Source organism: Oryctolagus cuniculus, chromosome 1, assembly GCF_964237555.1.
Source record: "Oryctolagus cuniculus chromosome 1, mOryCun1.1, whole genome shotgun sequence".
Classification (NCBI taxonomy): Eukaryota; Metazoa; Chordata; class Mammalia; order Lagomorpha; family Leporidae; genus Oryctolagus; species Oryctolagus cuniculus.
Window position 1 is genome coordinate 91,816,128 of NC_091432.1, and position 16,091 is coordinate 91,832,218.

Below are 16,091 nucleotides of genomic sequence, written 5' to 3' on the forward strand. Positions count from 1 at the left end.
GTAATAGTACTCATTCTTTGTTCAGTACTGAGTAGGCTTTCAATTTGCTCAGTTAAAATATGACTCTGAATACATGTGTGTCAATGTCTGCCTATTTCCATGACTATAAAATATGTTCAAAGTCTAGGTATTTTGTAGAACATATTGGTTTCCAGAGAAATCATGAAAGAAAATCTAAATAAGTGAGAACAAGTGAAAATTTATACTTAAGAAAAAATATTAAAGAAAATACCCTAAAGTTTAGTCCACAGTATTACCAAGGTGCATCTAAAAGAGAATGATTTTACAAATTTGTCTTCCCACTCTCTCACTGAAAATAATTCCAAATTTATGCCATATTGTATTTGTGAAAATAAGTCATAGGGATATATTTAACTTATTCATAAGTGGTGAGACAGAACAAATGTAAAAGACCATATAGGCAGACATTAATTTCTTGATCTTATTCTGCATCACAGATTTATAATGAGCCATGCACAATAAACCTAATGTTGGATTTATAAGAAGTTTTAGAGAAATATGGTACCTGGCATATTTAATACTCCATATGGTGTTTTCCAACAAAATTTCTTTAACTTGTCTATTCTTAGAATTTATGCTATACCAGCTTAATAAATGAATCTCAGGTTAGCATCTAGCTTGAGGTTTTAAATAAGTTGAGTATTTTTAATTATGCTTGCCCATTTGTAAAACAGACCCTCAAATATTTATTTTCCATTTCAGAAAGATCACCTTCGATGGATGGACAGTATAACTTTTATACTGGAACATATAAAGTTTGTACAACCTCCACTCGTGTAAACCTATATTAAATATTTATGCCTACTTCACCATCTGGAATTGTTGATTAATTTATCCTTCACCTGACATTTTGTGATAACTGACCAGGAAGTATTGGTATTCTTATAAGAAAGATCACAAAAAATGCTTTAAATAAACATTTAAACATAGTGTTTCGGAAAGTCTCCCACTGGCAATGAAATGCTTCAGCCGAAGATGATCCAAGTCATTTTAGCCAATAGCTTACTAGTTTGAGCCAATCACACACCCTCTGATAACTTGAAGGAGTCAGAATTCAATATTTCAACAACAAACACATATTCAAACAGTAGACTTAGGATAAATGACATCAAATTCCAATTTTATAAGATTGATATGATTTGCTCAGTTAGTTAAAATATGATACTAGTGACCCTAAATACATGTGTGTCAATGTGAGGACATTAGTGTGAGGAAGGCATGGTGTCAATATTTGGGATTTTAACCAGAATTTGTTTGGATTCTGAAAAAATTCCATACTTCTTAACCATTATTATTTTTTTTTTGCCATTGATGCACTCTGGAAAACTCTTTCCTTAATATTTATGTGGCTGGAGGTCTCTTTGTCATTTGCATTTCAATTCCATATCTAATGTCACTCACCTCTCACCTACACAACCTTCTTATTTTAGCTCCTTCATTGCATTATTACTATTGGAAAGTATTTAATTTTCTATTGACTTCTCCCTAGAATATAAGTGTCAGATGGGAAGGAACCTTCATTATCTTGTTTATTGCCTTATCCCCAGAGTCCAGAACAGAGTAAATGTATTCTCAGTATTTTGAACAAACTACTAAGTGTATCTATGAATAAATATGTACTCTTTTTCCCTAAGGAGACTCAGAAATTTTAAAAGTCAGAAAATTGTGGAAGAACTGAGAGATTATGCAACAGCAATTAAATAATCATTATAGGCATTTAATATTCAATGGTTATATCTTATAACATATTGATAAAGCAAAGAGACAGATACAGTGAAATAGATGGATGAAATATTTGTGGATAGTGGAGGTGGAAAGAAATTGTTAGGAATTTTCTTTCACTCTTGGTTCTACCATCACTACAGGCATCAGAATTTTGTAACAACTCCATCCACCTCCCATATCATGCCATTCTTTGTAGTGTATGTCTGCATACACACACAACATACACACCAGTAATACTGATGTAAATATTAAAAGCTAAATGGAAATATCAAGATTCTGAATTCTGACTTCATGTAGTATATGGGAAAGAAATTATATCAGAAAACTAAGGAAAAGGCATTGGGCTCACTTAGATTTTATTGGCGTGAATGGAATTTGCATACACCCAGTCAGTTGATATGCTCACTGAAAGCACAGCACCTTACCTTCCTAGCCTGTCCGATTTGCAGCTATAGGGGCTCTAATTTATGGCCCTGCTATGCATAAATGAGTATAGAACTCAAACTTGGGACATGAAACCTCTGGCAATAGCTTCTTGTAATCTTCTGCAATATGTGCCTCCCAGTTTTTAGTCATTCCCTTTCACATGGACTACGTTCAATTTGTATGATCATCAACTTCTCCTGATTTAAGTTCTACGTGAAATCCCTGAACTCCTTCATACCTCTCATGCCAACTTTTAAGCTTAATCACCTCTGTTTCCAGTCATGCGGGAACACGATTCTTCAAGAATCTAATGGAAAAGTTTTGACTCAGCCCCCATTAGATCATGCTTTTCACTTCAGTGTGCACCTGCCACATGGGTGGTAGAGATTCAACTATCTGAGCTGTCACCTGCTGACTGCTGACTCAAGGTCTGCATTGTCAGGAAGCTGGAAGTGAGAGCAGAATTCTATCTTAAACTTTGATATGGGATGTAGTGTCTCAAACAGCATCTTAACCTATGCCAAAGCTTTTATCTTTTCAATTCTGTTCAGGCTCCACTAGTCTCTCCCCACCTCTGTCATAGTACCAGGAGAATTAACTTCCATTGACATTAATTACATAAATAGCAAAAAAAGAAAAGTCTTCTGAAATCCTCCTCCAGAATCCCCTCTATTCTACCAATATTCTAATTCACTGAAGTATGAAATTTTTGGAATGTTTTATTCTGATTCTTTATTTTTCCTCTCTAAAATGTAATATATCACTGTAACTCCGCTCAAAAACATCAGATTCTTCAATGCCTACAAATGCAATCCAAACTCACTGCCTTAAGTTTCAGGTCTTTCCTCAGATTGCTTTTCTTTATAGATTCCTGCTACCATGATCAATCTTAAGGAATCTGTTTTCTCTCCAAAATGTCTTGATTTCTCTAGTTGCTTGTCATTGTTTTACTTATTTTTGCCACCGATAAAAGTCACCTTGTCCATCTTTAGTTACCATCCAAGAACAACTATTTTCTTGGAATCTTCATTGAAAAGCTATCCCTCCAGTCTTAATATCTGACAAACATTGTGTCTGAGATAAGTAGTGAATTTGTGACACTGGTAGAAAGTAGTAGGGCCTGCATGCTCTCTACTCAGACATTCTGCTTCATAGCCATCAAGTTTAGCTTTTTGACCTCATTTGGTAGTTTCTCCAACTCTTTTAGGCCTTTTCTGTTTCCCTTTTCTTTTTATGAGTGGGACACTATGACACAGACTTTTTGATTTTTCTTTGAAGTTATGTCTTTGATTTCCAAAACTTGGTTGAACTTCGTTGGTCATAGGAATATATTTATTATAACTGGCACCAATTTGAAAAAGTCCCAAGTCTCTATCCCAAAGTAATAATTCCATTATCCTATAGGCAGAACTTAAGTCATTTTAATAATTTATTTGCATTCTGTGTTTACCTACTTGGTTGGATGTTTCCACTTGTCCAGCTAGTCTGTCAGTTTTCCCAATTGATTTGTCATTTTTCAATTCCAAGGGATTTATTGCAATAATTAGGTATGGTTACAGATTCCTTTTTCAGGTTATTTATGCTAATATAATCAGTCTTAATAAAGATAAGGTATTATTGCAGTTTTAATTTTTCATCAACCATGGGAGTTTTCAGTTACTCTTTATATCCTAGGATGCTTGCAGGTACATGTAAAGACTAACGCAAATTTGCTTAAGCAATAAGGAAACACATTCTCCTTCATGACAGGGAGTTAAGGGTGATTTTTAAATTGATCAATCCAATGTCTCAACTTTTCCTCAAGGTCTCAAATTGATTTTATTTCTCCACTCTATCATCTACAATGTGAGCATTACACAAATGGTGATTCCCACTGTAATCACAGGCTGATTGGTAACAATAACAGAGATAAATGCTTTATTGCTCATAGAAAGGAAAGAACTAGTATCTTTTCCAACCATGGTACAAACATCCATTTCTTCACATGATTATAGCAGTTTATATCACCTGCATACTCCTAACCTAGCATAAGAAGATTATCATGATCTGATTGGCTTAAATCTAACTTCCTTAACCAATTGCTATTAAAGGCAGATGAGATTGCCAAGATTGATGTATGTTAATCAGCACCACCAATACAATGGGGAAAACTGGAGGGAATTAAACTTCCTCTACAACACTGAAACAAGTCAGGTGAATATTAGGGAGTCAAACACAAAGTCCACTGCATCTCCAGTATGCATTTTCTACCTCTAAGACCATTCTCAATCAATAAAAAGTTATTTGCTTTTGCAAACAATGGGTTTTAATCTATTAAAATCTACAGGTTCTGTCTGTTGAATTATGTGAAGAGGTCTACAAAACAATGAATAGCATGCAGTTAAAATTAAGATAAACGGAAATATATTAGAGTCAAACTCCACACCCGCATTTGGAATGCTATATGACATTACCTTGGACGAGTTACCTGAACTTCACTAGAATTAATTCTCCATTTGTGGAAAAAGGTTGTCAATACAAAGTTTCATATAAAGATCAAAGATTACATAACATTTAGCACAATGCCTTATACTGATTAGGGGCATTAAGTCATTATCATGGAAGCATTATCTTTCTGTGTTACATTATAAGCTCCCTAGAGGATGGGGATTATTGAATCTACTCTTGATAGCAAATGTTTTTCCGAATCAGCTTCATCTCTACCCTCATTTTCTTTTATAAAATAAAATGTAGTACATGGATTCTTAATTATATTGGAGAATAACATGCAGCATTGTAAGATTAAGAGATATTTTTACATTTATAGACTACTGAGAGGTTCAGTCAGTAACATGGACGTTTACAATTTACAAAGCTTCTTTTTTACACAGTGTCCTAAATAATCCCTACTATAATGATAAGATTAATATTATCATCCTTTTTATAATGAGGTTCAGAAACCTGCTTGAGGCCCCAAAGCTTTTACCTGGAAGTCTGCATTGAAATAAACATATTCCTTGCCCAAATCTTTTCTTTAGGTAATTCTCACTGATATATAGGATGCATAAAAATTTTCTATTTATCTTGTACAAAATACAGATTCTGGTGCTGCACTCATGGTAACTGAAAGTCAGTAACACCTGGATACTGCTCCAGAATTCTACATTCTTTTTAACAGACATGCAGTAATTTCAGTGCTTATCAAAGTATAAAAAATATTCAAAACCCATTGTTTTAATTTAGAAATATACTATATGCAGATGAATATATAATCAGTGGCATTTATCAAAGAGGAGAATGCAATATAATGAGAATCCCATTTTTAAAATATATTTACAGTCTCCTTTCAAAATAGCCCTATGATTTTAAAAAAATTAATTTTTTGTATTTTAATTGGTCAAAAGTGATAACAAGTACAAAAATTAAGTGCTAAATTGTACTAACCCATTAAGTTGACAAAATTATTTATTTGGTCATTTATTACAAACGTAAATGGCAACATGTTATGTTCTAAGCAGTGCACCAAGTACTGGGAATATAACGGTAAAAAACTTACAGGCACAGTTCCAATCCTATTGTACCTAAAATCCAAAGCAAACAGCCACTATTAATAGCAACACAAATAGGAAGTTTCAACTGTGATTTGCAGTACAGGTACACAGCACTATGTGTATAAAACAATGATTTTACCTAGGCAAAGTACTCAGGGTTGTCTTCAAGAAAGAAGTGAAGCCTGAGTAAAAATTCAAAACTTGAAGCCCAAACAAGTATTAAATAGGCAAAGTGAGGAAAGGCAAGAATTCTGTGTTAAGGGTATCAGATTATTTAAATGATAATCTAGATGGATAGACAATAGGCAAATGATAGATGACTTCATATAATATTGAGTTTCACTAAATCAATTGAAAATAAAATCACTTTTGAATAAAAAACCAGAACTGTTTATTTGTCATTTCCATCCTTGACTACCATGGGATTGGAAACAATTGGAAAGGGTCACTTCAAATTGGGCTACTAAATATAATTAGATCTAAGAAAATCTCTAAGTATTATGAGGGACATAGCTATGGCAAGGAAGTATCCACAGAAGGAAAAGGAATGATGAACTATCACTGGAAGTTGGATTCTGCGAGCCTAGTGTGGCAAGAGCTGATGGGGAAACATGTCTGTCAAGAGTATTGGGAGATACTTTCTCATACAAAAATAAATATACTATCAATAACACTGCACTTCCTAAATAAGGATATACCATAATTTTTCATATTTCTTTCCTAAGGTAAAAACTTCAGCAACAAGTTATGAATAATTATGAAATATTAATGTGCAATGTGCTACACAAAATCTAGCTACATTATTGAATATGTATTATTTGTTATTGAAACATTTTGTCCTTTCCAAAGAGTCTGCAGAAAGTGGTTTTTTGTACTGGATTATGGGTGGGTAAACTATATGACAAAAATAAAAACTTTTCACTGTGGCCTGGGATATTACATTTATTTGTGTACATTAATATAATCTTCCAGAGGACAGTCAGTCCTCCTCTTCATGGACATGGTTAGGACTTGACTTCCCTGAATGACTGCCATGGCAGCCTGCTTGTTTTACTACCGTTTATTCACGCATAAATTCAGAAGTAAAGGATGTCTTCCCTCAGGCCATATTTGTAGTCTTAAAAAGACAACTGATTTATGGCACCATAGCATATTTCATATCAGATTGTTCACTTGAAAACAAACTGAGTTGATTTATAATATAAAACAACACACAACAATCATGGTATTTGTTAAATGAGTAAGTTTTGGAATCAGGCAGAGAATGTGACATTATCTAGGTGTAAAAGAGCCATAAAAGGCACTTGACACAGATAATCAGTCTGCATTAGTAAAATGCTCCTCAGTATTCTTCATGAATGGGGGAACAGATACACAAAATCTGAAAAGCCTGCAGTTGTCTACTAGTGGTAAACAAGAGTAGGCAACCATTTCACAGGAAGTCAACACACAACCTGCTGGTAGGTACCACACTGATTTGTCACAATTTGACTAATCTGAGTGTTTGTCAAGATTAAAGTTTCTTTCTTTCAACTTTTATCCCTCCTCACAAGCAAGAAGATTTCTTTTGTTTTTTTTTTGTTTTTGTTTTTGTTTTTGTTTTTTTTAGGAGGAGGAGGAGGAATTTTCGACTTATCTGGAAAATAATATAATTGAAATAGAAGATATCAGTTCATTTAAAAATTCCAAGACTCTAACACATTGATTAACTACTACATGAAGATTAAGTCCCTTGTTCCATGTCAGTATAACAATAATACCAGTTGGGAAGTTACAATGTGATTCTACGGAACTTCAAAAAGTTCATGGAAAACTGACATCCTCTTTTAATTCCATTTTCCATGAACTGTAAAAACATATGCTAATATATATTTTATTCATTTTCTAGTTATAAAAGTCACTGGCTCAAGAGAAGAACATTTTCTAACTGAACATGATGTTATCAGCATCCCTGAGCCCTAGGTTGGCAGGGGGTCCTGACTGAGGATGGGCTGAATCCATGAAAACAAGGCTTCTGCTCAGGGCTCTGTGGTTGGTTATTTGCTCATCATTCTCAACATGAATGAAAGAACACACTGTGTCCACTTTCCTAGTTGTCTATTTTCAAATAAAATACTTATTTTAGTGATTTTATATAATAGCATTGTGCTTGAGGGGAGAGGGGTGGAACCTCCAGATGACTGCCCATCTGACACTGAGTCATTACTGCTAAGCATCAATCTAACGAGATTTCTACTAAATGAGTGGCAGCTGTATAACACCCAGGCACTAGCTACTGCCACACATTTGTCATCACTCAGACAGTTCTCTCTTATTAATCTATTTTCAAAGATGGCTTGTGCTAATTAGTTGCCAACGACTTTTAGAAAAACTTTTAGAATCTGTTAACAAAGAGACAGAAGGTAGAAAAAATAGTTCTACTGTTAACATGACTTAAAATCAAAGGTATTAACCCTATTAACATGTGAATCCAATTCACATCTATATACATAGAAGTTAATTGCAGCCAACATTTAATGTCTGAAAATATTTTTCCTATAGAGCACTAATGAGCCAATACTAATATAATAGCAGTAAATTTGCTTTTTTGCTTTTATTATGATTAATTTTTTTATGTTTAATTTCTCTGAAATTAAAGAATATATTTCAGAATAGCTTCACAACAATTTTTGTAAGAAATCTTCCAGATTTACAAAAGACCCTTTTTCATAGGGTATAATTCTTTCTAAGAAGCCTTAATATCAAATTACATGAAAGGCTTATTTTCTTCATTCATGTAACTACTTTTTAATTACTATTGCCATTTTATTCTTAAGTAAAAAGAGAATTGAAATGTATTTTTATTTAATTTTGATTTAAAAGGGGGCCTATATAGAATCTTTGTCTATATTTTAAAACATTCTTTAACTTGTTATTATGCAACATTGTAAACTCAAATTTAACTCTTCTTCCTTTCTTCACACTTCCTTATTTTTCTTTAATATTATTATTATTATCATCATTATTATTATATTTTAAAAACATTTGTTCAGGGCATAGCTAAATAGTACATACTTAGGATAACACATATCAACATATGGGGCTTTAAAATAATTGTGGAAGTAACAAATGCTTTTACCAATTTGGAAAATTCAAACAGTACTAAGAATACATTTTAAATCACCAATATCCTCACTAACAAGCAACAATTTAGTGCATTTCTTTCCAGTCTTTTCCTTGGCAAGTTAGTATTACTATATACAATATTTATGTACAACTTTACATTCAACTTCATTCATTCAGATTCTGAACATTTCCCATGTCATTAAATAGTCTTCAATATTAGGCTGTCTAATACTGTGTCATAATAATGCATAACATATATTACATAATTGTTGGAAAATTGTTGATTATTGTTGTTTTTAATTATAAATAATTTCATAGTCACAATCAGTACCTTGGTTACATAAATATATGTCCTTGTCACTGATTATTTTGCTAAGGGCTGTATTTTGGCAGACACACACCTAAAGAAGAGCACATGGAGATTTACTGATGTTGCAAATTTCAGTAATTTTCAAGGTTAAAGTTTTTAAAACTATTTGCAGTAACAATTAGCTATTATTAAAGAAATATAATTTTATTTAAGATAATTAATACTCAGAAAACCAAATTACATTACTTAGATTAATTATGTGTTTACTGCAGTGCCTCCCACGGGACCTTGCTCATAGGCAGTTGTTGATAAATGCTTTCTAAAAGGTTGAGTAGACAGAATGGATAAAATGAGACAGAATAAATGGGACACTACAAAAGAACTTAAATGAATTTCTTGGCAATCATTGCTATTTGAACACATTAATTTCAGGTATTTTTACAGAGCATTTGAGAATCCTCTGTATATGTCAATGAACTTTCAAAAACAAAGTATTTTGACAGCTATTCCAATTAGCTATTGCAGCCCCCAAACTGAGGAGCTTAAAAACATCCATCTATTATTTTCTTGCATGGTTTGGCAACTGACAAGTGTGACCAGGAAGTTCTAGGTTGGGATTACTCATGCAGACGCAGGCAGATGGTGATTGAAGCCGGATATGCTTCTTCCCTCACGTATCTGATGGGGGATCTGAAATGCCTAGACTAGTTGGGGAAAGTTGGTTGTCCGTCTCTCTTCATGGGTCCCACTAAATGCCCAGTTTGGACTTCCTTATAGAATGCTGGTCTCAGTGTAATCAGCCCTTTTACTTGACACGTGGCTTTTCCCATACGAAGCATTCCAGAAGACCTTGGTGAAACTGCAAAACTTCTTATGACCTTGTCTCAAAAGTCATGTGTGTCATTCCTTCCACTATCTATCCAGTGAGACAGCCATAGGCCAGCTCAGACTCAAAAAGTTGAAGACAGTAGCCCCACCTCTCTATGAGAGAATGAGTTTCAGGTACAGGAAGGAAGGATGTGAGGGTGACCATCTTAGACATGGGCTGCTACAAAGTCTTTAACACTTTCTTCGAATGTGCCCTTGCGTAGCACTGTATGCTTTCATCAAAGGAAGGTATTCCCCGGATAAACAGTGAAAGGTGCAAGACTCTGTACTTCTTGCTTCCTTCCTTCTACACAAAGGAGTTTACACTCAGATCTGTATTAAACTCTGAGCTTTGCCATTCACTAGCAGAGTGACTGAGGGAAACAACTTCTAACTTCTCCTCATGAATGGATACCCACTGAAACCCAGTGCCTAGTGTAATGCCTAAGATATAGGATGGGTTTTGACTAACGTATTTACTACTTATTAACTAAATAATCTCTTCAAGTTCCCCTTATGCCCCAACCACAATGACATGGAAATAAATGAACAAAATCACCTTTCAAAACAGTGGTTACAGTGGTGTAACCCAGTACAGTGCAGTGAGAATATGCTAGCTACTAGTACTATCATTATTTTTAGTATTCTCATCACTATCATACCATCACTATTACAGATAATCACCAACACTGCTGTCACCAGTGTAAAAAACTTGTTAGCCACCTTCTTCAGCATCTGGGTCTCATTTTCCTCGCCGCATCCTTAGCCACTATTATAAGGGCATCAACATTGCTATCTTTTATTCCAGTTTGACAGCACACCTCTGGCTTCCCATGACTCTGCAGCTTAACCCCATGTTACCCATTTCATGCTTGAAAACTCCTAACTGAATGGGCTCTACCAACTTCTTCCCGATCTTGGCCATGGCTCTCCCAATCTTGCTGAGTTAGTAGCCTCCAACCAAACTTGAACACCAATGCTATTCCAAACTTAATATTCTCTCTGCTATGCATCCTGCCACCTTGGCCGTGTGCCAGTTTCCCATCCTTCCTATTAACCTCTCGCCTCAGATCTCATTCTCATCGAATCACCCTCAACTAGTAAATGACTCACCTCAACAGGGAAAATGACGGTCTCCCAAAACAACCTCTTTCAACTGCTCCCCCTACCACTAAAAAGCTTTCTTTGCTTTGTTAGCTCCTGCTTCCATCATTTCACGTAGGGAAAACCTACCCCTTCTCAAGACCGCCCTTTCCCACTTTTCCTACAACCACAGCTTTCTGTCACTTCCCAATGAAATGGTCCCTTTCTTTTCAATTGTTGGCCTCTGCCATCGCTGCTGGTTCTCAGTCTGGTTCATTCCTCATTTCCTAACAGTAGTGTTTCCCCAGCGAGGGTTTTAAACTTTTTCTCCATCTCACAGTTCTTTCCTTGTTGCTATTCTCTGTTCAGAGGTCTTCATGAACTGTTCCCTCTCTTTGGCACCTAATCATCTCTCAACTCCTCACAGTCTGCGTCAGCTCTTACTCCTTACACCTCCTAATCACCAAGTGCAGAGAACCACCTGCCACATAAAGACAAATGCAGAACATATTTTTAAAATTTTCAGAATATAATAAAATACTTAAAGAGGCAGACATGTGAAACACTGGTTAAGAAGCTACTTGGGAGTCTGCAACCCTTATCACAGTGCCAGAGTTGGATTCCTGGCTCCACTTCTGACATCAGCTTCCTGCTTATGTTGCCTCCTAATGTGCACAGTGATGTCTCAAGTACTTGGATTCCTACCACACACGTGTGGGACCAGGCTACTTCAGCATGGCCCAGCCCCAGCTGTTGCAGGCATCTGGGGGAGTGAAACAGTTGACAGAAGATTGCTGTGTCTCCATCTGCCTTTCAAACAATTAAAAATAAAGATTCCAAAGAAAATACTTAATGGTGGAAGTTTTTTCATTCAATATAAATGCATTCTTACAACTTAAATTGTCTACACTATGGAAAAGAAGAATGTCAATAGAAAACCTGATGGTGCATTTTAGCCACTAAAATTATAAATTATTATTAAAATTAGTATAAGCTATTGAAACAGTTGTGCATGTTCTAAAAATGCCATTAGAAATCCCTATTCTTAAGAATAATGCAATAGCACATTCCTCCTCAAATTGGAGCATGATTGTTTCCTGAAGATGCAGATCATGTGCATGTAAAGTCAGCATCACTATTCTATTCCACTCTTTCATCATCAAAATAGAATTCATCAACTCATTCACCACGTCTCCATCCCTACAGAAAAAAGGAATCACAGTCTCCTCTGTACCCCACCCCCAGAAATCTACCTATGGGCTTCTCTTCTAGTAAATGTCCTTACTGTCTATCATGTTATTTCTGTAGTGTCTTTCATTCCTGTCTTGTTAGAGTCTCGGCTACCTGATAGAACACAGTAGTGTCTGTACATTGCAGGTTCTATAAACATGAAGATTAGCTCCCTCCACCTGTAGTGTGTTTTATTAATAGGATCACTTTTTTCCTCATAGCACTGCCTATCATTTTCTGTTGCTGCCTCTGTAAGCTGCAATTGATTTCAACAGCTGTAGCTGATATTGACATTCGTCTTCTTCTGTCTGCTTCTAATTATTTTTTCCTTTCCTATAAAACACAATGCTAATTGGTAGTTGCCTCCAGGCATAAAGCCTCAGAATAATATCAAGTCTATAATTAAGTACCCCCTCAAGAAATCTTAGAAAGCAACTTGTATCCCATAACTTTTTGATGTCAATATTCATTACTAAATACATATTTCATTAAGATGATTACATAGTTTGATGGGATCCCCATTGGAAATACAATTTCTCATCGTTCCTCATAACGAGTTGTACTGAACTTTACCATTGCCTTTCCTATAGGTCCCCCTGGTCCCCCAGGGGTGGTGATTGTGGAGGAAATCACCGAAAGCACGGCCACACTCTCCTGGAGCCCAGCAGCTGACAACCACAGCCCCGTCACCTCCTACAACCTCCAGGCTCGCAGCCCATTCTCCCTGGGCTGGCAAACAGTGAAAACAGGTGAGAGATGCTACGGCGACATCAGATATGACCAGAGCAGCTTACTATCTCATCGGCTCTACTCAAAGTCGCTTACATCACAACAGGATATTTTTGGAATTCTAGAAGCAGTCTGCTATTACAGTGTTGACCACTGTTTGTTTCTTGATATGAATTGGAGAATATTTCCTCTCTTTTATATTTCCAAAAAGGACCAAATCATGTTGGTTCCTTTTCTGTTTTAATTAACTTTAGATTCACAAAAAAGTGCAAAATTTTGCGAAGTAGTGGAGAGTTCTTGCTGACCTGTCCCAAAGCTTCTCCAAGTGATGACAACTTACATAGACATAGTTATCAAGTGTTCTTATACATATTCAAGGAGCCACCAAGACCACCAGGATCTAGAACTGCTCCAGTACTCCAATTTCTTGTGCTAACTACTACTTTCTAGAGTAAAACACAACTGCTTTCTTTAGAAAAAGAAAATCTAATATAAAGTTTCATTGTTTAAAAGAGTATCATTTTTACCTGCTTCTAAAATGATAGGAGGAGTTTGGATAATAACAAGGAGGAAGACAAGGGAGCTTATTAATTGTGGCAAATATATTATGAGTTGTTAATAATAGGGGAATAGGAGTGTGTTATATATTGAAATTGTTTATACTACTTCACAATTTTTGTTCTGTAAACTTAAACATATTCTGAAATAAAAAGTTAAAAAACATAAAAATAAAAATTTTATCCTAATAGTTTTCACTTCAAGTTATAACTGAAGTTACCTCTTTCCACATATGGCTGTCCAGAAGAAATATATAAAATCCAACTCCCTACATAATTATTAGACACTTATTTGAAGTGTACAATAAGCCTAGAAAATAAAATCTTCAGAAGAGTCGATTTTAAATTTGTGCTTTCAATTTATTTTTAAAATTGATTCACCAGTTTAGAAATGAAATGTACAAATCAGTAAGACATTTGTGTGCAGCAACCGTAAAACTTAACCAAAATATTGTAGGAGTGGAGTGGTCCATTTTATTGCTCAGGTCAATAAAATTTGAACAGAAACTTATTTTTGTATAAAAGTATACAAATGTGAGGAGAGCAAATATATTTATCTCATACATAATACAGTTCAGATTTTCTTGATATTTAGACCCCTGCATTAACTTAGACTGCACTATATCATTATATGCATGTGTACATATTTATTTTGAAATGTATGCAGTTGTAGATATTAGCCTCTTTCTTGGCTCCATTATAACCCTGTGATACCTTTGCAGAACCCGGAAGTTGGGGAAATATCAGGATTTAGAAAATACAGAAAGGCACAAATTCAAACCACACAAGCCACCCTACTCAACAATTCTTATAGCTAACATCCACCAATACTTTCATCTTATCCTTAATGTGAGAGCACAAACCTTAGGCTCTGCAGCCAGAAAGCGGTGTCACGTTCAGATCAAGGGTTATGCAGCACCTACACCTGCTCCTGCTGACAGGCTGATTGCTCTTGCCAGGGTACCCATACAACTTACTTCTTTGGCAGGTTTCCTTGCAGATATGTTGTCATACGCATATTCAAGCGAAATATAAAAAGTTCATGGAAAATGGATTGAAAAGACTAATTTATTTGGGTGCAAAAAATTTTGAAATTCATACATACAGAGTGTGTTTTAAAAGTTCATGGAGACTGCATATGATTTTTAAAAATCATGCATGGATTTTAAAAAATTTATACCAAAATAAACTTTTCTATTTTTCCATGAGTGGTCTGAAGAGCCTTGTATGTAACTTTACTCATCCCATGCCCAGGACACACCAGGACATGGTATCTTCCATCATCTGTTTCCATGTGCCCTAATTACATTTATTCTGATTCCAGCCTTTGGTTTGCTTTCTGTGTTCACCTGTTTCTACCTTTTGTTTATATATATTATAGACACATATGTATATGTACAGATGTGTGTATGTGTTTATAGAAGGCTTAGGTGTTTGAATTAAATGATTTTGCTTATTTGTTTAGAAGTCTGAACTATAAAGCTGCATCTATCTTTCTAATATGATATGAAAGTTAGAAACATTTTTTAGTTAAGAGTTTTTTAAAAATTTTAAATTCAGTTCAGCAAATACTTCATTTAAAAGCCCTAACATTGTGCTACATTTATAAAATGTATGGTTTTTTTTTTCAGAAATAGATTTCTATACTGATCAATTTTGTGCAGCCTTCATCATTCTGGGACTTCAGAAAATGTCCCTTCAACTTACTCCTTTTCCCAAGCCCTGTATTAGGTGCAGCTTAAAATTCCTATATACACCAAAATGAATATAAATCACAGAGAGTTCTAGTTTTTAACAACTGGTCTAAAGAGCTGCACAAGGGCCTTCTAGCTGGGAACACTTTATAATTAATTGATGAATACTGCTTCTTGCAAATGAGATTCAAATGGGAATGGGAATAATATAATTTTTTTTTTGACTGGCAGAGTGGACAGTGAGAGAGAGAGACAGAGAGAAAGGTCATCCTTTTGCCGTTGGTTCACCCTCCAATGGCCGCCACGGCCAGCGTGCTGCGACCGGCGCACCACGCTGATCCGATGGTAGGAGCCAGGTACTTATCCTGGTCTCCCATGGGGTGCAGGGCCCAAGCACTTGGGCCATCCTCCACTGCACTCCCTGTCCACAGCAGAGAGCTGGCCTGGAAGAGGGGCTACTGCGACAGAATCCGGCGCGCCGACCAGGACTAGAACCTGGTGTGGCGGCGCCGCAAGGCAGAGGATTAGCCTATTGAGCAACGGTGCCAGCATAATAATATACTTCTTAAAGATCCATAACAACTAAATTATTTTTTTCTTATAGACCCCTTTTCTATTCAAATAATTTGCTATTGATTTATATTCTTGACTTTCTTCATCGTAGTATTGGATAGCATTTGGTGATTGAGTTTTTTTTACTACATCTACTTAGGAATATCAAGTCACCTATAATCATAAAACTGATTGGTCTTTGTTTACTTCACTAAGTTTCTTAAATGTTCCTATAACATTGGATATGTCTTCTCTCTGTAGG

At 35.4% G+C, this 16,091-nt stretch overlaps 1 protein-coding gene across 1 annotated transcript in view; it reads left to right on the forward strand.

The window, feature by feature from the left end:
* CNTN5 (contactin 5) overlaps nucleotides 1-16,091 on the forward strand; it is a 1,373,625-nt gene that overhangs the window by 1,268,150 nt on the left and 89,384 nt on the right. Inside the window, exon 18 of the mRNA XM_051820359.2 lies at nucleotides 12,888-13,046. Within this exon, the coding sequence (XP_051676319.1) occupies nucleotides 12,888-13,046 (159 nt within the window). The remainder of the gene's footprint in view (nucleotides 1-12,887; nucleotides 13,047-16,091) is intronic.